This window comes from Salvelinus namaycush, chromosome 37 (genome assembly GCF_016432855.1).
Source record: "Salvelinus namaycush isolate Seneca chromosome 37, SaNama_1.0, whole genome shotgun sequence".
In the NCBI taxonomy this organism is placed as follows: domain Eukaryota; kingdom Metazoa; phylum Chordata; class Actinopteri; order Salmoniformes; family Salmonidae; genus Salvelinus; species Salvelinus namaycush.
This window is the reverse complement of record NC_052343.1, coordinates 25411770-25437625: the sequence shown is the minus strand read 5'-3', so window position 1 is coordinate 25437625 and position 25856 is coordinate 25411770. Positions and strand designations below refer to the sequence as shown.

General features: G+C 47.2%; 1 protein-coding gene across 1 annotated transcript in view; it reads left to right on the top strand.

Annotated features, from left to right (window-relative positions):
• The window catches only part of LOC120030927 (cell adhesion molecule 4-like), a 36473-nt gene extending 13536 nt beyond the window's left edge, over positions 1–22937 (top strand). The window contains exons 5-7 of the mRNA XM_038976432.1: positions 620–792; positions 20660–20788; positions 22120–22937. Coding sequence (XP_038832360.1) covers positions 620–792; positions 20660–20788; positions 22120–22229 — 412 coding nt within the window. The 3' untranslated portion in view covers positions 22230–22937. The remainder of the gene's footprint in view (positions 1–619; positions 793–20659; positions 20789–22119) is intronic.
• Positions 22938–25856: the final 2919 nt, after the last annotated feature.

Sequence of the window (25856 nt, the reverse complement as noted above, 5' to 3'; positions counted from 1 at the left end):
TGAGAGGGACAGCCAGCACAGCACGGAGTATGCACACACACACAGGGCTTTGTGTGAGAATGTGTGGTGTGTCTGTGTGTGTTCGTTGTTTCATGTAATCCAATAATCTTTAGTCTCAGTCGCCTTCTGTCTCACTTTTCTTTGTCTTTCATGTCTCCTCTTTCTCTCCATCCTCCTGTCTTACTCTGCCTCTCCCTCTCTCATCTCTCCCCCATAAATCTCTGTCTATCTCCTTTCCTGGCTCTCTCCTCCCATGTCCCACTTTCCCTCTCTCCATCTGACACAAAATCTTTCTTTGCTCCCTCTCCTCTCCTTCTTTCTCTCTGTCCATAAATCTCCCCAATTCTTTTCTGTCATGCTGTCTTCCTCTCCCTTGGTCTAATTTAAAATCTCTCTCACTCCCTCCTCACCTTTTATTTCTCATAACCTCCCTCCACCTGTCTTATTTTGTCCTAATCTTTTCTCTCTTTCTACTCCCTAACCCCTCTTGCTCCCCTCGTTTCTCCCCCACTCTATCTAATTCTCTTACACTTTCCACTCCCTCTTCTTTCTCTCTTTCACTCTATTCTTTCCCTCACTCTCCCTCCCTCCTCTCCCTCCCTTCTTTCTCTCTCTGCAGGCCTAGGGATGTCCAGTGGACTAAGATTAATGACACCTTACCTGAGAGGGCGGAGATCTCTGGCCCCACCCTCCAGGTGTCCCGTCTCAGCCAATCACACAACGGGACCTACCTGTGTCAGGCGCAGAACAACTACGGCCGTGCCGCTGACCACTACACGCTGCTGGTGTACGGTGAGCCACCGTCGCCATGACAACCACTGCCTTGCGGCGAGAATTTGCACTAAGGCACAGATCTAGGATCAGCTTACCCTCCATATCCTCCGAATCCATTCACCGTCCTATCCTATCGTAGCTTTTTGAATGAGACATCAGAAGCGTAACACAGACACAGATGTAGACATCAAAAGCGTGAGTCACTTCATCAGTTGTTTATGCTTCACAGATGTGAGAGTGCGAGGGGCATAGGGGGTCGGGCTAGAGGTTGAGTTAACTCAGCATCTGTAGTCAGTGTAGTCAGTGTACCCCATGGGTGTGGCCCCCTAGTGGTTACTCCTTTCACTGCAGCCTTCACATCTGACAGCTGAAGATCAGAGAGAGTGTAGGAGGAGGAGACAGAGGGGGGTTGTTGCGTAACATTTTGGGTTGCCTTAGGCTGCGCCCCCTCATCCTCCCCTCTACTCCCCCCTTCCCCTCCTCCCTTAATCCCCTCCCTCCTTACCCTCTCCTGAGCAGTGGCGGCGTGTGGCAGGAGCGGCAGGCGTCAAACAACACTCTAACTATCCTCCGTTGAGAGAGGAGGTGGGTGGGAATGCCACCTTTCATCTAGCCAGAGCAGCCATCGTCAGCCACCACCAGAGCTAAAGCCACACTCTCTCTCTCACTGTGCAACACAGGTTAGGCATGCCTGGCTTTGAAGTACGTCCACGCTTTAAGAAAATGCCCTTCTCTTCCTTGGTCTCTATTGTCTGTCTCCTAGAATGGTTCTTCTTCCTTGGTCTCTATCGTCTGTTTCCAAGAATGGTTCTTCTTCCTTGGTCTCTATCGTCTGTTTCCTAGAATGGTTCTTCTTCCTTGGTCTCTAGCGTCTGTTTCCAAGAATGGTTCTTCTTCCTTGGTCTCTATCGTCTGTTTCCAAGAATGGTTCTTCTTCCTTGGTCTCTATCGTCTGTTTCCAAGAATGGTTCTTCTTCCTTGGTCTCTATCATCCGTCTCCGAGAAGGGTCCTTCTTTTTCTGGCTCTTCGTTCTTTCTTCTTCTTGTTTTTGTTTCCCTTCCTCTCTCTCTGTCAACCAAACCTATTCCTTTTTTCTTTCTCTACCCTCTTTCCTCCTGTTTTTCTCTTTCTATATATCTTACCCCTACTCCTTCTCTCTAAATGTCTATATATCTTATCCTCTCTTTGTTCTCTCGCCTCCTCCTCTCTCTCTCTCTCTCTCTCTCTCTGCTTCCCTCCTCCTACTTTTCTCACCTTGGCAGTAGTTTGCCATCTTTTCTGGGTGTACTGTAGTTCAGAGCTCTCTGGAGGGTTCCTGTCTTGTTCAGTCCAAGAGGGACAGAGAGAGGGGGAGAGGAAGTAGGGAGAGAGGTCGAAGCCAGGTTATTGTTCAGTTAGGGGCTTGCCCAAGTTGGATTAGCCACGCTTGCCTCTGGAAATCCCAAGGTGCACTGGGGTGGGGCGCCTGACAGTGCAAGGCTTTGTGGCGATGATGAGTCAGCTAAAACAGCTCACTATGACAGATCTGAAAAACGACCCCTCATCCCGTCAACCAGCTCCCAGAGTTATCTAGTGTCTGATGTGGCCATGAAGCGCAAAATCAGGACAAAACGGAGGCCAATTTGTTGCAGGAGCTTTTTGAGGCTGGGTGATGCTTTGAAAAGCAGATAGAGAGTGAGAGGTTGGTGAGTCTCTGCGGAGCCAGGCCCAATGCCGCGAAATCTTTATTCAGCAGGTTTAAGTCTGTGTGTGTGTGTGTGAGAGAGAAAATGTGGATGTGCATGCGCATTATACATGTGCACGTGTCAAGCTCCCACGTACGTATATAATATAGATATGAGGTTCTGTTTTGGGTGAACTGAATGCACAAGAGAGCCTGTACTCATCAGATTGTTGTTAGTCTGGATGAGGCGTTGGTTGGTTGCAGTCACCACCATTGTTAAGGAGCAAGATGGTGCTGGGATGGCGGTGGTCTGGTGGGATGGCGTGGTTGTGGTGAGATGGTGTGGTGGCGGTGCTGTGGGATGGCGTGGTGGCAGTGTGGTGGGATGGCGTGGTTGGATGGCGTGGTTGTGGTGAGATGGCGTGGTGGCGGTGCTGTGGGATGGCGTGGTGGCAGTGTGGTGGGATGGCGTGGTTGTGGTGGGATGGCGTGGTTGTGGTGAGATGGCGTGGTGGCGGTGTGGTGTAGTGGGAAGGCGTGGTGGCGGTGTGGTGGGATGGCATGGTGCCGGTGTGGTGGGATGGCGTGGTGGCGGTGTGGTGGGATGGCGTGTCGGCGGTGTGGTGGGATGGCATGGTGGCGGTGTGGTGGTGTGGTGGCATGGTGGTGGTGTGTTGATGGCGTGGTGTGGTGGTGGGATGGTGGTGGTGGGATGGTGGTGTGGTGGGATGGCATGGTGGTAGTGGGATGGCGTGGTGGTGGTGTGCTGGGAAGGCATGGTGGTGGTGTGGTGGGATGACATGGTGGTGGTGTGGTGGGATGGTGGTGTGGTGGGATGGCATGGTGGTGGTGTGGTGGGATGGTGGTGTGGTGGGATGGCATGGTGGTGGTGTGGTGGGATGGTGTGGTGGTGGTGTGGTGGGATGGCGTGGTGGTGGTGGGATGGCGTGGTGGTGGTGGGATGGCGTGGTGGTGGGATGGCATGGTGGTGATGTGGTTGGATGGCATGGTGGTGATGTGGTGGGATGGCATGGTGGTGGCGTGGTGGGATGGCATGGTGGTGGTGTGGTGGGATGGCGTGGTGGGATTGCATGGTGGTGGTGTGGTGGGATGGCATGGTAGCGGTGCGATGTGGTGTGGTGGAATGGCATGGTGGTGGTGTGGTGGGATGGCGTGGTGGTGGCAGTGTGGTGGGATGGCGTGGTGGTGGAATGGCATGGTGGCGGTGGGATGGCGGTGGAGTGGTGGTGGGATGGCGGTGGAGTGGTGGTGGTGGGATGGTGGTGTGGTGGGATGGCATGGTGGTAGTGGGATGGCGTGGTGGTGGTGTGCTGGGAAGGCATGGTGGTGGTGTGGTGGGATGACATGGTGGTGGTGTGGTGGGATGGTGGTGTGGTGGGATGGCATGGTGGTGGTGTGGTGGGATGGTGGTGTGGTGGGATGGCATGGTGGTGGTGTGGTGGGATGGTGTGGTGGTGGTGTGGTGGGATGGCGTGGTGGTGGTGGGATGGCGTGGTGGTGGGATGGCGTGGTGGCGGTGTGGTGGGATGGCATGGTGGTGATGTGGTTGGATGGCATGGTGGTGATGTGGTGGGATGGCATGGTGGTGGCGTGGTGGGATGGCATGGTGGTGGTGTGGTGGGATGGCGTGGTGGGATTGCATGGTGGTGGTGTGGTGGGATGGCATGGTAGCGGTGCGATGTGGTGTGGTGGAATGGCATGGTGGTGGTGTGGTGGTGGTGGGATGGCGTGGTGGTGGGATGGTGTGGTGGTGGAATGGCATGGTGGCGGTGGAGTGGTGGTGGGATGGCGGTGGAGTGGTGGTGGTGGGATGGCGTGATGGTGGTGGGATAGTGTGGTGGTGGAATGGCATGGTGGCGGTGTGGTGGGATGGTGTGGTGGTGGAATGGCATGGTGGTGGTGTGGTGGGATGGCGGGGTGGTGGGATTGTGTGGTTGCGGTGCTGTGGGATGGCATGGTGGTGGTGGGATGGTGTGGTGGCGGTGTGGTGGGATGGCGTGGTGGCGGTGTTTTGGGATGGCGTGGTGGCGGTGTGGTGGGATGGCGTGGTGGTGGTGTGGTGGGATGGCGTGGTGGTGGTGTGGTGGGATGGCGTGGTGTGGTGTGGTGGCGGTGTGGTGGGATGGCGTGGTGGCGGTGTGGTGGGATGGCATGGTGGCGGTGTGGTGGGATGGCGTGGTGGTGGTGTGGTGGGATGGCATGGTGTGGTGTGGTGGCGGTGTGGTGGGATGGCGTGGTGGCGGTGTGGTGGGATGGTGTGGTGTGGTGGTGGTATGGTGGGATGGCGTGGTGGCGGTGTGGTGGGATGGCGAGGTGGCGGTGTGGTGGTGGTGTGGTGGAATGGCGTTGTGGTGGGATGGCGTTGTGGTTGGATGGCGTGGTGGTGGTGTAGTGTGGTGGGATGGCGTGGTGGTGGTGTGGTGGGATGGCGTGGTGGCGTTGTGGTGGGATGGCGTTGTGGTGGGATGGCGTGGTGGTGGTGTGGTGGGATGGCGTTGTGGTGGGATGGCGTGGTGGTGGTGTGGTGGGATGGCGTTGTGGTGGGATGGCGTGGTGGTGGTGTGGTGGGATGGTGGTGGTGTGGTGGGATGGCGTGGTGGTGGTGTGGTGGGATGGCGTGGTGGCGTTGTGGTGGGATGGCGTTGTGGTGGGATGGCGTGGTGGCGTTGTGGTGGGATGGCGTTGTGGTGGGATGGCGTGGTGGTGGTGTGGTGGGATGGCGTTGTGGTGGGATGGCGTGGTGGTGGTGTGGTGGGATGGCGTTGTGGTGGGATGGCGTGGTGGTGGTGTGGTGGGATGGCGTTGTGGTGGGATGGCGTGGTGGTGGTGTGGTGGGATGGCGTTGTGGTGGGATGGCGTGGTGGTGGGATGGCGTTGTGGTGGGATGGCGTGGTGGTGGTGTGGTGGGATGGCGTTGTGGTGGGATGGCGTGGTGGTGGTGTGGTGGTGTGGTGGGATGGCGTTGTGGTGGGATGGCATGGTGTGGTGGGATGTTGGTGATATTGCTGGTGGAGCTCAGAGGAGAACGTTACTGATTGTCTCTGCAAAGCCCTGAGGGTCTGCTTACAGTATGTCATTCAACTGAGCTGCTGTGATGAAATGGATTGCTGCAAGACAATAAAGCCCATTAGAACTGAATTTTGAGAGTGTTGGAGATGGATGGAGGGAGGGAGAGAGAGAGAGAGAGAGAATAGACAGGAGAAAAGAAAAGGGTAGAGGGATGGATGGAGAGATATAGTTGTGATCTGGGGGAAGATGAGTGCAGTGGTTAGGGTAATGAGCTAAGTCACTAATTAAAATAGACCTCTATTTATTGAATGAGGGTGAGGGAGGGGGGGAGAAACAGAGGAAAGATTAGGTGAAAAAAGCTGAATCCTAGGTGGTGTATTTCCCCTTGTGGCTCTTCACAGTCTTCTATTGACAGTGAGAAAGTCAATGTAGTGTAGGCTGTGACCAAATCAATGTGGAGCAGCGGTAAGGGACGAGGCCTTCTGACCAGCGGCTAGATGACATTTAGCCTTGTGTTGTGAGTGACACATAGCTTACTACAGCACCGGAACAGAAAAACACGCAGAAACAGGGAATGTTCAATCATACGTGAGTGTTTTATCTCTCTAGTTTAAGGAATGATATTTGAGAGAAACGTCGTTATCAACAACTTCAACATGCAAATGGGAAAACAGCCGTGAATATAGGTGTCTGAGTGGCGAGCGAACAGAATAACAATATGATAGGAGAATGCCTGGCGGTGTGCTGACTGGCTGTACAGCCGCATAGTAATTCAGCTTTAGAGAGAGAGGGTGCTCATAGAGGAATGGAATAAGAAAAGGAACAAGGGAATGTGGAAGCGGATTGAAAGAGTGCGTGGGAGAGAGGAGAGTGATTAAGGTTGAGGAGGATCGCATGAGGGAAAGAAGGGAGATTTGAGTAGAGAGAGGAAAGGATGTTGGAGGAGAGAGGAGGGAGAGAGAATGAAAGAGAGAAATGGAGAGAAGTCATTATTTATAAGTCTTCCCAGAATGTAGTTTTGATGGTCAAGAGATATGAATCAGTGTACAACTAATTAGCTGACTGACCCTGCCCATTAATCCCTCTGCCTCAGGTGTGAGACACACACACACACACACACACACACACACACACACACACACACACACACACACACACACACACACACACACACACACACACACACACACACACACACACACACACACACACACAACACACATACTGACCCATTCCTTAGTGAAGTCTTTCTCTCACAGCCGAAGAACCGTTTTAAGTTCTCTCTCTGACTCACATGTATGCATACCCACATGGATGACGCAAACACACACTTGTATGTTGCATAAGTGACAGGAAAGCTGAGGTTGGACACTGACGGGATAGAGGGAGGATGTGGACGAGTGAATGAAGGCAGGCTGAAAGGAAGAGGAGAGGAGGAGGAGGAGGAGAGAGGGATGAGGTTTATGCTGATGTAAGAGGAGTGGCAGAGGAAGAACAGATGGAGGGTGTCAGGGCCAGTGGGAGAAGAGGGAGAGAGGGAGAGAGGGAGAGCAGACGGAAGAGTAGTTACCAATAAATTACTCTAGACCGAGGTGTGTGTGTGTGAGTGCGCGAGTGTGTGTGTGCGTGTGTGCGTGACGCATGGCTCGTGAGAGAGAGGCACACAGTGGTTCGATGAAACATATCTCTACTGCACCCTGCTGTTTCAAATGGACAGTTTGATAAAGTGTTTCACACACACTCACACACACGCACCGTGCTCCCAGCCTCTCACTCAATCCAACTGTCTCAGTCACTTAAAACCACTTAACTGTACCCTCACTGTCTCAACAGGCATTTTACCTTACCATTGTGTCAGTATCCAATCTATTGTCTCATATTGAATGTGTCTGTCCCATAACATTGTTTCACAGAGAATGCTTCCATCAAACACAATATCTTCTGTCTCCCTAGCTACTGAGTCATCGACAATGTGTCTATGGTAGAAAATATGTCTGCATCCCAACCATTGTCTTATAGTGAATGTACAATGTCATTTGCCAATGTCTGTCTCCCTAGCTACTAGTCTATAGAAATGTATGTCATGGTAGATCATATGTCTGTAGTAACCATACCATCTAGAACAGTGGTCACCAACCTTTTCTGACTCAAGATCTACCGCTCAGATTATTATTATCTATTTTTTAAACTATTTTTCTCCCCAATTTCGTGGTAATCAATTGGTAGTTACTGTCTTGTCCCATCTCTGCAACTCCCGTATGGACTCGGGAGAGGTGAAGGTTGAGAGCCGTGCGTCCTCCGAAACACAACCCAGGAAAGCCGCATTGCTTCTTGACACAATGCCCACTTAACCCGGAAGCCAGCCGCACCAATGTGTCGGAGGAAACACTGTACACCTGGCGACCGTGTCAGTGTACATTGCACCCGGCCCGCCACAGGAGTCGCTAGTGCACGATGGGACAAGAACATCCCTGTCGGCCAAACACTCCCCTAACCCGGACGACGCTGGGCCAATTGTGTGCCACCCCATGGGTCTCCCAGTCGACAGAGCCTGGAATCGCGACAGACAGAGCCTGGAATCGAACCAGGATTTCTAGTGGCACAGCTACCACTGCGATGCAGCGTCTCAGACCGCTGCACCACTCAGGAGGCCTCTCAGATTTTTTTTTAAACATGACTTAAAAAATGTAAACCTATGCAACATTAACCAATTAAAACCAGTTCTGTATCAATGAGGTTTGTGCAGTAGGCTATAGGCCCAATACATTGTCACTGCAGACCATTTTGAAATTATATTTAAAAATGTAGGTATATCATCACACTGGTAATAGATCATGTGTTGTATTACTTGTGAGGCACAGCTGAGTAAACATAATAATGTATTTATTTGTATTACTGGACTGATGGCCTGCATCTGATGGTCAGTCTGAGGAGAGGGAGGGAGCAGCGGTGAGGCTGCCTCTCACACGACATACCGACACCTTCCCTCCGCTCTCCCTCCCTCCGCTCTCCCTCCCTCCGCTCTCCCTCCCTCCGCTGAGAAAGGGGACTGTCTTCCAGAGAAACTCAAGTCGCACTGCATTATTTCTGCCTCATGCACCAATTCACGTTGTTACTCCTATGTCCAGAGAATGTGAAATATTCCTTGATATTAAAAAAGACACAAGCCATTAATAATAACAAACAGAAGCTTATCGGAACACTTTTATACTCATTCATTGCAGCTGCAGTGCTGGTTCTTGCGTGAGTGGGTGAATGCACATTTTATGGCATATAAAAGTGTTGAACAGTGTTGACAGTGCTGAATAACAACTTAAACATGAACTTACACATAAAAACAGCAGCTCTTTGCTGTATTCGTTGAGTCTCTCTCTTCTCATGGTTTTGAAATCTCACTGTATCAACTTTGATGTGCATTCGAGGTTTATTTTTAGTCTATGGCTCGAGGAAACTGCAGACACAGTGATCTGAGCTATCTGATTGGCCAGTGGTAGGTCTATCGGTGTACTTGATAAGCTCCCTGGGCCCGCCGGGTAGGCGGAGTTATACCTTCAGACACATGACATGGTTGAAAATGCCATCCCGGCGCTAGGGCTGCTGAATCAAGTGCACCTACTGACAACAGTGCAAAACGAAGGCTTTATCGTTGGGTTTTTTACAAAAAACATTGCTGATCGACTAGGAATGCCTTGGAGATCGAGCAGTTGATGGCGATCGACCGATTGGTGACCACTGATCTAGAACCTGTCTTTCATAGAAAACTATGATTGTCTTATAATGTGTTATCCTTGCCTTGTCTGTTGTAGAGAATGTGTCTGTCACTACCATTGTCCTTCCCACCTCCCATCATGCCACCTCCCACCCAACCACCCTCCTCCTAACCCCCAGCTACGCACCGGACCCCCGAGGTAACGTACAGCCCTCCCTCACCCTTAACACACTCCTCCTCTCCATCTCTCCATCCTTCCCTTCCTTCATGGTCACAATCACTGCCTCTTAACAGCTCTTGTCCTCCTCTCTTCTCTGTCCTTTTCTTGTCACTGACACCCTTTGTCTGCTTTAACCTTCCTTTTTTTCCTTTATTTTTATTTCACCTTTATTTAACTAGGTAGGCCAGTTGAGGACAAGTTCTCATTTACAACTGCGACCTGGCCAAGATAAAGCAAAGCAGTGCGACAAAAACAACAACACAGAGTTACACATGGGATTAACAAACGTACAGTCAATAACACTTTGCTTCTGAAGCTAAGCAGGGTTGGTCCTGGTCAGTCCCTGGATGGGAGACCAGATGCTGCTGGAAGTGGTGTTGGAGGGCCAGTAGGAGGCACTCTTTCCTCTGGTCTAAAAAATATCCCAATGCCCCAGGGCAGTGATTGGGGACACTGCCCTGTGTAGGGTGCCGTCTTTCGGATGGGACGTTAAACGGGTGTCCTGACTCTCTGAGGTCATTAAAGATCCCATGGCACTTATCGTAAGAGTAGGGGTGTTAACCCCGGTGTCCTGGCTAAATTCCCAATCTGGCCCTCAAACCATCATGGTCACCTAATAATCCCCAGTTTACAATTGGCTCATTCATCCCCCTCCTCTCCCCTGTAACTATTCCCCAGGTCGTTGCTGCAAATGAGAACGTGTTCTCAGTCAACTTACCTGGTAAAATAACGGTAAAATAAAAATAAATAAATAAATAAACACAATAGAAAAATCTGTATACAGTGTGTGCATATGAAGTAAGGAGGTAAGGCAATAAATAGGCCAATAGTGGCAAAGTAATTTCAATTTAGCAATTTACACTGGAGTGATATATGTGCAGATGAGGAAGTGCAAGTAGAAATACTGGTGTGCAAAAGAGCAGAAAAACAAAAACAAATATGGGATGAGGTAGGTAGTTGGTTGGATGGGCTATTTACAGATGGACTGTGTAGAGCTGCAGCGACCGGTAAGCTGCTCTGACAGCTGACGCTTAAAGTTAGAGAGGGAGATATAAGTCTCCAACTCCAATTCAGTCCAGTCATTGGCAGCAGAGAACTGGAAGGAAAGGAAAGGAAGGCCCTTGACTGGCCTTCCCACACACGCTCTCACACACATACACACACATTCCCCCACTCTCATCAATGGCTGGCTGATGCTGTGCTCTGGCCACTCAGTGTTGGGGCTGTGTCAGTGTGTAAGTCCCATGGGGTGGGAGCACACATGTACTGTGTTATTGTTATAGACCCAGGGATGGGATGGCCATAGGACTTCTGTGAGGGACACAAGGATCTGTGGGTGGAATGACACATACGCACGCATACATACATACACACACACACACACACACACACACACACACACACACACACACACACACACACACACACACACACACACACACACACACACACACACACACACACACACACACACACACACAGGGCCAGCTCTAGCCTTTTGGAGGCACTAAGCGAGATTTGGTTGTACGTTTTAAAGTTGATTTCCTGCAGTTCAAAACATTTTGCCATGGGGTGGAGAGAATTTTGAAAAAATTATAAAAAATTTCATACAATTGTGCTCATTTTGCCATGGGGCAGAGATGCATTTTTGCTGATGTAAATCAAATTTCCTGCAATTCTACACATTTTGCTATGCTATGCCTGGTTGGCTCTGCCCACAGTCCAGCTCGTCTTCACCCAGCCTGGCAGACTTTTCGTCAGTACCACCGTTTTTAGTGCCTCCCTTCTCGGAGAACCTCTGTTGTACCTCTCTGAAGTCAGCAGCAGACAGAGAGCCCCTGCCACTCTCCTACGTAACTCTTCAGGAGCAGCATTGTGTATTGAGATGGTTCCTGAGCTGGGGCACTGCCCAGAGGGAACAGTTTCTGCAGGACCTTTTGGGGACGCTGTGCCAGTGAATGTGTGTACCCTCTTCGAGTCGCTCAATACGCAACAGGTTAAGGACAGCCCACCAAATATCTTTGAGTGCCAACTGCGCCTCTGGACCCAATGGTTTGAGTCATGGAGTGAGGAGAAGAGGAACAGTTTCCTGCACATTCTAGAAGAGAGGGACCCGATCTTTGTTGCCTACTTCTACAGAGGTGTAGCTGGGACAGCAAGCAGGGATTGAGGGATACGGAAAATACAGGGGGGAATTGGTAATTAACTACAATGACCATAATCCATTGCACGTCTACTTGTCCGGTCTGTGTTTCTTTTACGCCTGCTACAGAAGATCGTGAGGGGATATAGAGTGCAGCTGTTGCTTCGCAAGGTATCTCTACCTGAAAAAACATGATCTAAGTGATTGATAGTTGGTATTCAGCAGTCATAAAGGAATGCCTTATTTACTTTGAAGAACTACAAAATTGTGATTTTGTCGGACATCACATCAAATAACTGAACAACTGAAATATTGCATTCAAGTAAAGTAATGTGAATAAATGATGGTTAATAAGTGATAATCAGTAATGGGTAGTCACTACCATCATGGGACTTCTATTAATGGTTTTATTCTGTGTTTTATTCTGTGTTCTGTGTTTTAGCGTTTTACCCAAATAATCAAAACCGAAATCGAAAACGGTTATTTTTTAATAATCGAACCGAAACCGAACCGACCTCAAAAAGCACTCATCGCTCAGCACTAGTAAGTTGAGACTCAGACTGAGTTCCTAAAAAAAAGGATATATACAGTACCAGTCGAAAGACTGGACACGCCTACTCATTCCAGGGTTTTCCTTTATTTTTTAAACTATTTTCTACATTGTAGAATAATAGTGAAGACATCAAAACTATGAAATAACACATATGGAATCATGTAGTAACCAAAAAAGTGTTAAACAAATCAAAATATATTTTAGATTTTAAATTCTTCAAAGTAGCACAACTGTTTGGCTCAAACGCATTAAGGAAAGACATTCCACAAATTAACTTTTAACAAGGCACACCTGTTAATTGAAATGCATTCCAGGTGACTACCTATGTATGTATGTACAGTTGAAGTCAGAAGTTTACATACACCTTAGCCAAATACATTTAAACTCAGTTTTTCACAATTGCTGACATTTAGTCCTAGTAAAAGTTCTCTGTCTTAGGTCAGTTAGGATCACCACTTTATTTTAAGAATGTGAAATGTCAGAATAATAGTAGAGAGAATGATTTATTTCAGCTTTTATTTCTTTCAACACATTCCCAGTGGGTCAGAAGTTTACATACACTCAATTAGTATTTGGTAGCATAGCCTTCAAATTGTTTAACTTGTCAAACGTTTCAGGTAGCCTTCCACAAGCATACCACAATAAGTTGGGTGAATTTTGCCCATTCCTCCTGACAGAGCTGGTGTAACTGAGTCAGGTTTGTAGGCCTCCTTGCTCGCACAGGCGTTTTCAGTTCTGCCCACAAATTTTCTATAGGTTTGAGGTCAGGGCTTTGTGATGGCCACTCCAATACCTTGACTTTGTTGTCCTTAAGCCATTTTGCCACAACTTTGGCAGTATCGTCCATTTGGAAGACCCATTTGCGACCAAGCTTTAACTTCCTGACTGCTGTCTTGAGATGTTGCTTCAATATGCCATCTATTTTGTGAAGTGCACCATTCCCTCCTGCAGCAAAGCATCCCCACAACATGATGCTGCCACGTGCTTCACGGTTGGGATGGTGTTCTTTGGCTTGCAAGCCTCCCCCTTTTTCCTCCAAACATAACAATGGCCATTATGGCCAAACAGTTCTGTTTTTGTTCCATCAGACCAGAAGACATTTCTCCAAAAAGTATGATCTTTCTCCCCATGATTCCTGTTGATTTTCCCATGATAACAAGTAAAGAGGCACTGAGTTTGAAGGTAGGCCTTGAAATACATCCACAGGTACACCTCCAATTAACTCAAATGATGTCAATTAGCCTATCAGAAGCTTCTAAAGCCATGACATAATTTTCTGGAATTTTCCAAGCTGTTTAAAGGCACAGTCAACTTAGTGTATGTAAACTTCTGACGCACTGGAATTGTGATACAGGGAATTATAAGTGAAATAATCTGTCTGTAAACAATTGTTGGAAAAATTACTTGTGTCATGTACAAAGTAGATGTCCTAACCGAGTTGCCAAAACTATAGTTTGTTAACAAGAAATTTGTGGAGTGGTTGATTTTTTTTTTAATGACTCCAACCTAAGTGTATGTAAACTTCCGACTTCAACAGTATGTATGTATGTATGTATGTATGTATGTATGTATGTATGTATGTATGTATGTATGTATGTATGTATGTATGTATGTATGTATGTATGTACAGTGCCTTGCAAAGTATTCACCCCCTGTAACGGCATTCATCAGAAGAAGGTGAGGACCAGCGTGATACGTGTGATACGTGTTCATATTATTTATTCGAAACTGAACACTGAATACAAAATAACAAAAAGGAATAACCGGAACAGTTCTGACAGGTGCAACAAACATTAAACAGAAAATAACCACCCACAACTAACAGTGTTACCTAAGTATGGTTCTCAATCAGAGACAACGATAGACAGCTGCCTCTGATTGGGAACCATACCAGGCCAAACACATAGAAATACAAAACATAGAAATACAAAACCTAGACATACAAACATAGAATGCCCACCCACATCACACCCTGACCAAACAAAAAATAGAAACATACAAAGCAATCTACGGTCAGGGCGTGACAGTACCCCCCCCCCCCCCCCCCCCCCAAAGGTGCGGACTTCGGCCGCAAAACCTGAACCTATAGGGGAGGGTCTGGGTGGGCATTACTCCGCGGTGGCGGTTCTGGTGAGGGACGTGGACCCCGCTCCACTTCTGGCTCGGCCCACTTTAATAATGCCTCTGGAGTGGGAACCCTCACCGCCAACCCCGGACTAGAGGACGCCACTGGACTGACGGTCGAGTCTGGAGTGAGTGGCGCCTCTGGACTGACGAGCGGCTCTGGCGCCTCTGGACTGACGGGCGGCTCTGGCGCCTCTGGACTGACGGGCGGCTCTGGCGCCTCTGGACTGACGGACGGCTCTGGCGCCTCTGGACTGACGGGCGGCTCTGGCGCCTCTGGACTGACGGGCGGCTCTGGCGCCTCTGGACTGACGGGCGGCTCTGGCAGCTCCGGACTGACGGGCGGCTCTGGCAGCTCCAGAGACAACCTGGTGCGTGGGGCTGCCACAGGGCCCACCAGGCTGGGGAGACCTACAGGAGGCCTGGTGCGTAGAGGAGGCACCGGATAGACCGGGCTGTGGGGGAGCACTGGAGCTCTGCTGCGCAGCCTTGGCACCACTCCTCCAGGCTGGATGACCACTTTATCCCGGACCCTCCAGAGTGCAGGCACAGGTTGAACCGGGCTGTGGGGGAGCACTGGAGATCTGGTGCATACCACTCGTACCTCTCCCTTAGGCTCAATGCCCACATTCGCCCGGGAACGGGCGGAGTGCAGGCATAGGGCGAACTGCACCCTCCCAGCGCCCCGGAGACACAGTACGCAGAGCCGGCGCAGGATACCCTGGGCCGAAACGGCATACCGGAGACCAAACACGCTGAGCTGGCACAATCCGCCCTGGATGGATGCCCACTCTCGCATGGCACTTGTGGGGGGCTGGCCTATAGCGCTCCGGGCTATGAGCGTGTACTGGCGACACCGTGCGCTTCACCGCATTACACGGTGCCTGACCAGTACTACGCTGCTTCCGGTAAGCACGGGGAGTTGGCTCAGGTCTATCGCCTGACTCCGCCAATCTCCCCGTGTGCCCCCCTTGGGGGGGCTGCCTCTCGTGCCTGTTGTGCTGCCGTGCTAACTCCTCATAGTGTTGCCGCTACCTCCAATTCCTCCTGCGGACGGCGATACCCCCCAGCTTGTGCCCAGGGTCCCTTGCCTTCCAGTATCTCCTCCCATGTCCATTTCTCCAGATAGAGCTTCTCCTCCTTAGCACGCTGCTTGGTCCTTTTTTGGTGGGTGGTTCTGTAACGATCTTCTTCATCTGAAGAACAGGAAAGATCGGACCAAAATGCAGCGTGGTACGTGTCCATGTTAAATTTATTATAACTGAACACTGAATACAAAATAACAAAAAGGAATAACCGGAACAGTTCTGACAGGTGCAACAAACACTAAACAGAAAATAACCACCCACAACTAACAGTGGGAAAACAGGCTACCTAAGTATGGTTCTCAATCAGAGACAACGATAGACAGCTGCTTCTGATTGGGAACCATACCAGGCCAAACACATAGAAATACAAAACATAGAAATACAAAACCTAGACATACAAACATAGAATGCCCACCCACATCACACCCTGACCAAACAAAAAATTGAAACATACAAAGCAATCTACGGTCAGGGCGTGACACCCCCCTTGGAGTTTTTCCTATTTTGTTGCATTACAACCTGTAATTTAAATAGATTTTTATGTGGATGTCATGTAATGAATGAAATACAAAATAGTCCAAATTGGTGAAGTGAAATTTAAAAAATGACTTGTTAAATTTTTTTTTTTTAAATAGATAAACCTGAAAACTGGTGGGTGCATATGCATTCAGCCCCTTTGCTATGAAGCCCCTAAATAAATATGGTGCAACCGATTACCTTCAGAAGTCACATAATTAGTTAAATAAAGTCCACCTGTGTGCAATCTAAGTGTCACATGATCTGATCTCAGTATATATACACCTGTTCTGAAAGGCCCCAGAGTCTGCAACACCACTAAGCAAGGGGCATCACCAAGCAAGCGGCACCATGAAGACCAAGGAGCTCTCGAAACAGCTCAGGGACAAAGTTGCGGAGAAGTACAGATCAGGTTTGGGTTATTAAAAAAATATCAGGAACTTTGAACATCCCCGGAGCACCATTAAATCCATTATTAAAAAATTGAAAGAATATGGCACCACAACAAACCTGCCAAGAGAGGGCCGCCCACCAAAACTCACAGACCAGGTAAGGAGGGCATTAATCAGAGAGGCAACAAAGAGCCCAAAGATAACCCTGAACGAGCTGCAAAGCTACACAGAGGAGATTGGAGTATCTGTCCAAAGGACCACTTTAAGCCGTACACTCCACAGAGCTGGGCTTTATGGAAGCGTGGCCAGGAAAAAGCCATTGCTTAAAGAAAAAAATAAGCAAACACGTTTGGTGTTCGCCAAAAAGCATGTGGGAGACTCCCCACACATATGGAAGAAGGTACTCTGGTCAGATGAGAATAAAATGTAGCTTTTTGGCCATCAAGGGAAACGCTTGTCTTGTCTGGCGCAAACTCAACACCTCTCTTCACCCCGAGAACACCATCACAGTGATGGTGAACACAGTGAAGCATGGTGGTGGCAGCATCATGTTGTGGGAATGTTTTTCATCGGCAGGGACTGGGAAACTGGTCAGAATTGAAGGAATGATTGATGGAGCTAAATACAGGGAAATTCTTGAGGGAAACCTGTTTCAGTCTTCCAGAGATTTGAGACTGGGACGGAGGTTCACCTTCCAGCAGGACAATGACCCTAAGCATACTGCTAAAGCAACACTCGAGTGGTTTAAGGGGAAACATTTAAATGTCTTGGAATGGCCTAGTCAAAGCCTAGACCTCAATCCAATTGAGAATCTGTGGTATGACTTAAAGATTGCTGTACACCAGCGGGACCCATCCAACTTGAAGGAGCTGGAGCAGTTTTACCTTGATGAACGGGCAAAAATCCCAGTGGCTAGATGTGCCAAGCTTATAGAGACATACCCCAAGATACTTGCAGCTGTAATTACTACAAAAAGTTGCTCTGCAAAGTATTCACTTGTCTTATTTCTTGTTTGTTTCACAATAAAAAATATTTTGCATCTTCAAAGTGGTAGGCATGTTGTGTAAATCAAATGATACAAACCCCCCAAAAATCTATTTTAATTCCAGGTCGTAAGGCAACAAAATAGGAAAAATGCCAATGGGGTGAATACTTTCGCAGCCACTACATATATATATACTATATATATATATATATATATATATATATATAGATATACGTATATATATTTACAGTGCATTCCGAAAGTATTCAGACTCCTTATATTTTTCCACATTTTGTTACGTTACAGCCTTATTCTAAAATTGATTAAATATTTTTTTCCCCTCATCAATCTACACACAATACCCGTTTTTTTACATTTTAGAAAATGTATTACAACTTAAAAATATACTTATTTTTTACATAAGTATTCAGACCCTTTGCTAAGAGTCTCTAAATTGAGCTCAGGTGAATCCTATTTCCATTAATCATCCTTTAGCTGTTTCTACAACTTGATTGGAGTCCACCTGTGGTAAATTCAATTGATTGGACATGATTTGGAAATGCACACACCTGTCTATATAAGGTCCCACAGTTGACAGTGCATGTCAGAGCAGAACAAAGTCATGAAGTCGAAGGAATTGTCCGTAGAGCTTCAAGACAGGATTGTGTCGAGGCACAGATCTAGGGAAGGGTACCAAAACATATCTGCAGCATTTAAAGTCATCAAGAACACAGTGGCCTCCATCATTCTTAAATGGAAGAAGTTTGGAACCACAAAAACTGTTCCTAGAGCTGTCCGCCCAGCCAAACTAAGCAATCGGGGGAGAAGGGCCTTGGTCAGGGAGGTGACCAAGAAACCGACGGTTACTCTGACAGAGTTCCAGAGTTCCTCTGTGGGGAACCATCTCGGCAGTACTCCACCTATCAGGTCTTTATGTTTGAGTGGCAAGACGGAAGCCAATCTTCAGTAAAAGGAACATGACAGCCCGCTTAGAGTTTGCAAAAAGGCACTTAAAGGACTCTCAGACCATGAGAAACAAGATTCTCTGGTCTGATGAAACCAAGACTGAACTCTTTTGTCTGAATGCCAAGTGTCACGTCTGGAGGAAACCTGTTACCATCCCTACAGTGAAGCATGGTGGTGGCAGCATCATGCTGTGAGGATATTTTTCAGCGGCAGGGACTGGTAGACTAGCAGGATCGAGGGAAAGTACAGAGAGATCCTTGATAAAACCTGCTCCAGAGCGCTCAGGACCTCAGACTGGGGCGAAGGTTCATCTTCCAACAGGACAACGGCCCTAAGCACACAGCCAAGACAATGTAGGAGTGGCTTCGGGACAAGTCTCTGAATGTCCTTGAGTGGCCCAGCCAGAACCCGGACTGGACGCTCCCCATCCAACGTGACAGAGCTTGAGAGGATCTGCAAATACAGGTGTGCCAAGCTTGTAGCGTCATACCCAAGAAGACTGGAGGCTGTAATCGCTGGCAAAGGTGCTTCAACAAAGTACTGAGTAAAGGGTCTGAATACTTATGTAAATGTGATATTTCAGTTAGTTTTTTTCAACAACAAAAAATCTAAAAACCTGGGTTTGCTTTGTCATTATGGTATATTGTGTGTAGGCTGAGGGGGGGGGGGGGGGGGGGGGAATGAAATCCATTTTAGAATAAGGCTGGGGGCAATGGGGCAGTTTCTCTCTACCTCTACCTCTATCTCGCTCCCTCCTCCCTCACCACCTCTCTAACTCCCTCTCATCTCATCCATATATATATATATATATATATATATATATATATATATATATATATATATATATATATATATATATATATATATATAGGATATGATGACCGGTATTATTATAATTTTTTCTGGGGTCCTAACCGACCACTTATGTCGCTTTTGCCTGGAACCGGCCCTGAAAATACACACACACACACACACACACACACACACACACACACACACACACACACACACACACACACACACACACACACACACACACACACACACAATGGCAGGGCAGTTAAGCCAAGCTGATTCTCTGTCTCCCACTGTGAGTAAGTGGCTGTCATCACACAGAACAGAGGGTTACCACCTGGATCTCTTCTGTCCATGTGTGTGCGTGCTCTCTCTCTCACCCTTTCATCCTCACTCTCCAGGTCTTTATTTTCCTCTATTTTCTTTTACCTCTCATCATATCCCGTCTTCTCTGTCTTATATCTTCTCTCTACCTCTCTCTCTCTGTCTCCCACTCTCCTCCCCCTCACCACCTTTCTACCTCCCTTCCTTTCTTTCTCCCTCTTTCTACCACTCACTCACTCACTCACTCACTCACTCACTCACTCACTCACTCACTCACTCACTCACTCACTCACTCACTCACTCACTCACTCACTCACTCACACTCTCTCTCTCTCTCTCTCTCTCTCTCTCTCTCTCCATCTCTCAGGGGGAGAGATGAAACAGAGGGAGCAGGGCATTATTCTGCTCTTTCTGACAGGAGGTGTGCACCTGCTGTGCCTCGTGTTTGAATGTCAGAGAGAGCGATGCGGGAGCGTTATTGGGCGCGTGGGGAGAACGGCGGGCTCCTTTATACTGTCACTCATTACCCACCGAGATTTGGGCACAGCGAGGGAGAGAAATGCACCATGGGAAGGCAGCACTTCATTTTTCATCCGTCATGAAATATTGCACCGGCAGACTCTTCAACAGACGCTTCTACACTCTTTTATTTTTCTGTCTTGCCCGTGCTGCCACTGATAGATAGACGGACACACACACTTTCTCATTTGTCAGTCGTCTTTGCTCTCTTTTTTCTTCATCCATCCATGTTCTTTTGTTAGCATTGTGTTAATGATTCCTGTTTTAATTCCAGTCTGGTAGAGTTCTTGGACCATGCCCATTCCTATGTGTCCTTGTCTCCTGGGCAGGGTTGGCACTATGTATTCACACACAGGTGGTCACTCCACATTTTCACACACAGGTGGTCACACTACATTTTCACTCCAGCCTGTATGAATCTTCTTTATTCTGGGAGTGTCTGTGGTGTAAACACAGACTTGCCTCTGACTCAAAGGTATCTCTGTATACCGGAGCTCTGTGCTCTGTTGGTCTGAGCTCTTCCAATCTCCAGTGTTCTGTGGGTAATAATACAGATATGGTGAAAGATACAGTAGATTATCTCACCGTTCAGGGATGTACAGACTTTGATTTAATACTCCTTCTCTCTTCTCTTTCCTCCACATATATCTCTGCCCCATTTCACACTTGTTTTTGGGATGCTCTCTCTCTCTCTCTCTCTCTCTCTCTCTCTCTCTCTCTCTCTCTCTCTCTCTCTCTCTCTCTCTCTCTCTCTCTCTCTCTCTCTCTCTCTCTCTCTCTCTCTCTCTCTCTCTCTCTCTCTCTCTCTCTCTCTCTCTCTCTCTCTCTCTCTCTCTCTCTCTCTCTCTCTCTCTCAGACCCCGGTGCAGTGATTGAGACCCACAGTGCAGTACCGTACGCTGTGATAGGGGGCGTCCTGGCTCTGCTGGTCTTCACCATCATCTGTGTTCTCATCATCACCATCTGGTGCTCAGTCCGACAGAAAGGTAACACACACACACGTATGCGCACGCATGCACAGAAACACACACACACACACAGATGACATTCACACTATTGAAAAGTTATATGAATTCCATTAAAGGTGAGACTACCATTAATTGTCAATGGTCACGCCTCGCCTCGCTTTACAGTATCTGTCTCATTGAATGAAAAATAGTAAATAAAAGATGGACCCAAATGGATGGAATGAGATAGGGAGATGGGGAGGAAAAGGGCACGCTCTTTCCTCTCTCTCCTCAGAACATGACAAACGACCTTGTATCTTGGCCAGGGGGGTTGATGGGAAATGTATGCGCGGCCATGTTGTTTAATGACCCCTATGGTTTACTGTATCAGGGCACATCAATTTTAAAAAACGCAGTTACCCACGCTCCCCCATAACTTTAACAGCCTCTGGCAGCCCACTGTTTCCTCCTTCAGTGCCAATAAAGTTATCCGGAAATAGAACCTTTGAGACCAGGGGAGGGGCCATACAGCCAGAATGCCAATCAGCAAATAGACAGAGCCATTACAACCAATCAGTGAGCGGCAACAGCACAATTAGGGTCCTGTCTCTGTCCTGCTGTAGCTGCCAGTGTGCCAATCAAAGCCTTGACCAGACAGACTATCAACAAAGAGACTGCCATTGGCTCCTGCAGTGATACGTCAGCTTGAACATGATTGGGCTTGTTGGGCAGGTTTCCCGGATACAAATTAAACCTACTCCTGGACTAAAAAGCATGACTAGGCTTAATCTGTATCTGTATCTGGCACTTTAAATTCTGAACTGATGATGTAAATCAGAGAGAAGTTCATAGTTTGACTTTCTCTTATTATATTACTCTGCCGTAGCTAACTTCCCCACCGTCCTTCTCTCTCTCTCCCTCTCTCTGTGCCTCTCTCTACCTTTATCTTCCTTTCTCTATGCCTCCGCCCCTCTTTTTCTCTATTTGCACCATGCTTGGCCCTCTCTCTCCTTTCCCCCTCTCCCTCTGTCAGGCTCATATCGTACCCAGGAGCCTATACTTAATTGGTACTGACCTAATTCTAACTGAACTAATAATTAATCACAGGTAGGACTTCAACAATATGGTAGAGATTGCTTTGATGGGTTCACAATGTCACAAGGATTATATTACTCTGTCACAACTAACCTCCACACCCCTCACCTGTCTCCCTCTCTCTGCTGCACAACCTTCTCTCTCTTTATGCCTCCTCGCTCTCTCTCTTTCTGCCTCCTCTCTCTCTATGACTCTCTCTCTCTTCCTCCTCTCCCCTCTGTCTTTGCATCTCCCTCTCTCCTTTTTTCTCTCTCTGTTCATTCTCCCTCTCCCAGGTTCATATCTTACCCATGAGGCCAGTGGGCTGGACGAGCACGGGGAGGTCCAGGAGGCTTTCCTCAACGGGAATGATGCCAGTCAGGGCAAGAAGGAGTACCTACTGTAGCCTCCATCCCCAAAACCCACACCCCTCCCCCAACACGCCATGACGGGTGGCCTTCTGAATCTACTGTAATACTACTGCACACAGACCACATCACAGACCACAACACAGACCACAACACAGACCACAACAAAGACTGAAAGAGAGACGATCCGTCCAGCCCTTACATTACAACTGTGCCATACTGTAGATGTACTGGAGGAAGGAGCGAGGGAGCGAGGGAGGATGGCAGAGATAGGGGAAAGTGATAATAGGGTCATTATTTTGATAGAGAGAAGAGATAACAAGAAAGAAAGCCTCAGCACTTTCCTTCCCTGTGATAATTGGAGAGGGAGGGAGAGAGAGAGATAAAACGTGGTGTGGGGTCGGTATGGTTTCCAGAAGCTATTGAGTTTGAATGTTCAATTTGATTACTTGAAATTGCCAAAGCACATCAGCCAACAGAGAGCAACTCATCTATAATTATTTGACAACATTGCAGAGTGTTACCCTGAAAGTCTCATAAAGTATTTCTGAACTGTTCAGTCAATTCTGCAGACAACCCAGGTATTGTATTTGCCGTCCGTTCTGGGGAGTCTGCCAATGTTTTCTGGGTAATTTAGAAACCTTCCTGTTATGAATGACTGCTTTCCTCGCAGAACAGAACTGTTGTTTCTCTTCTTTGAATTCTCTCTCTCTTTCTCCCTCCCTCTCTATTCACCTCTCTTTCTCCCTCCCTCTCTATTCACCTCTCTTTCTCCCTCCCTCTCTATTCACCTCTCTTTCTCCCTCCCTCTCTATTCACCTCTCTTTCTCCCTCCCTCTCTATTCACCTCTCTTTCTCCCTCCCTCTCTATTCACCTCTCTTTCTCCCTCCCTCTCTATTCACCTCTCTTTCTCCCTCCCTCTCTATTCACCTCTCTTTCTCCCTCCCTCTCTATTCACCTCTCTTTCTCGTCCTCTTCTTCTCCCTTGTTCCCTCCCTCCATCCTTCTCTTTCTCCCTCCCTCTCTATTCACCTCTCTTTCTCGTCCTCTTATTCTCCCTTGTTCCCTCCTTCCCTCCCTCTCTCTGTCTTTATCTCTCCTCTATTGTTGGCCAATAAAGAAAGGATTAGTGCCAGTCTCCTTTCGTGAGTTAGAAGAAAGGGAACATAAGTCGACAAGACACATTAAGGAAAAGCATAATTATTTTAAAATGCCCTTAAAGGGATAAAAATGTTTAAATGTCTTAAAGAGAAACAAATGAGTGAAAGGAAAGTAATGAATAAGGAAAAATACATGATGGATATTTTTCTGAATGCCAAGAACACACACACACACACACACACACACACACACACACACACACACACACACACACACACACACACATACATATCTCTGAATTCTTTATTTGTATAAAAATGTAAACAGTAAGATAACTTAAATGAATCTTTTAAGAAATTGAGAAAACAAACAGTTGACTATTGAAAGCATTATGAAGCTACTATACTAACACATTATTAGCCTAGAGGTACAAAAACAAACAAACTAGTGTCCAGTGATCAAAACAAAAAAGAAAAGATGAAAAAAAAAAATCATTTGTCTTTATGAAATACCTGCGGTATTATAGATTTTTTTATTAATTCTTGTTATTATTTGGACTATTATGATTGTTATTATTATTACTGTTATGATTATTGTAAATGTTATAACTGTACACCTCCCATGTTTGTTGTTTTTGGTTATTCTATAGAAACTGCTGTCTTTCCACTTCTCTGACTCTGTCTCTCTAGTTCTCTCTAGTTCTTTCTATCTTTGTCTCCTGTGTCTATTTGTCTCTTCTTCTCGTCTTTCACTACTGTTTATTTTATAGTCATGCTGATATAGCTAACTATTTCTTTATAGGGGAAAGATACAAAGCACGACAAAATAAAAAATACTTCAAAAATAACACAGGAGACGAGTCTGTTCCTGTTTAATTAGAAATGTTCTGAGACACGGTGAGAGGAGAAGAAACACAGCAGATGACAACATCAATAGGGAATAGAGAGCTTAAGGTAGGAAGATGAAAACCCAGGCAGGAAGGAAGGAGAGAAAGACCTAGAACAGACGAGGGGTTGAAAGAGAATAAAAAACATACATAAGGATCCATGACTGCTAATGAATCATGGGAAGAGACGGAAGGAGGGTGAGAGAGGGAGGAACAGAGGGTGGTAAAAGGACAGTCAAGTCAGATGCACAGAAAAATATGACGCCCCCACTATTTCCATGCAATCAATACCCGATTCTGTCAAGAAGCACTCAACCTGTCCATCTGCGTGTCCGGCTGGATTTAAAAGCTGCTGGAGGTCACTGCGTGATGGATCGATGTGTTTGTCTTCTATCGACGATAAGGCTCCACAGTAGGCTGTCATAAAGACAGATTGTCAAAAGGCAATCAAAGTAATGGACTCACCAGGAGCAAGGGCTATACTAGCCTATACCAGCTGACGTGAACCAACCCTGTAGGCAGTAGGACAATTGAGACACCATGTCCAGAACACATCCCCAGGTTAGCTGAAATAATGACACTGAAACCTAATGTAGCAAATGGTGGGTGACGCATCTCTGGAAGTAGTCATCAGAGCCTGACTTCATCCAGCAGTGCTCTAATGCTAGAATGGCTTGTTCTATAATGGATAGTGTTCTAGAAGGATTAAACACTACCATCTAAATCAATCATCAGAGAAGATGATACCCTGTCACATAAACCCTGATGTGACGCGTAAAACATGAACATTTAGCTGATTCATGTACTGTAACACGTTTATATCAGTATTTCTTCTGTTTTAGGACGTGTCATGGCCTGTTATGACAGGCATATCTCTTTCCTATGATAGCCTACCGTAATAAGCATTCTATACCATTAGTTCATTACAACCACCATTGTAGGTTGAGTGTTATATTATCCAATCGTTACGTACAGACATTTTTTTTATTGTAAGGTACAGAAATTATCTTTATTGTAAGGTACAGAAATTATCTTTATTGTAAGGTACAGAAATTATCTTTATTGTATGGTACAGAAATTATCTTTATTGTATGGTACAGAAATTATCTTTATTGTATGGTACAGAAATTATCTTTATTGTATGGTACAGAAATTATCAAGTAAGACATGATAAGGTAACTACACAGCAATACCAATTAATTGCTTATTTGTTTCCCCATTAGACCAGGTGTTTTCCTAATTTTGAATTATCTCATGTAAGTACTATTAAAGTACACATTCTTACCACATAATTTCCTACCCAATGCCAGGTAAACACCAGCACTGTGAAATAGGAAGTGCCAGCAGTAGTGCTGGCCCCAGTTAGCCTCAATGCCAGGTAAATACCAGCACTGTGAAATAGGAAGTGCCAGCAGTAGTGCTGGCCCCAGTTAGCCTCTGTTACTGGTAGTAAGGTGACCGGAGTGGCCTCTATTCTCTGGTAATGACCTTTGTGGTGCATCGGGCCGTGCTGTGCCGTTGTGGTCCCAGCCATTGATTGAAGTGGTTGAGCATGTCAGTCGGTGGGCAGCGGTTAGAGAAGCACAGCCTAATCAGGAAGGACTGTGCTCTCGGGCAGACGGAACGATTGAATGGACACCCAAGCCAGAACTGCTCTCCATCAATAATGTATTCCAG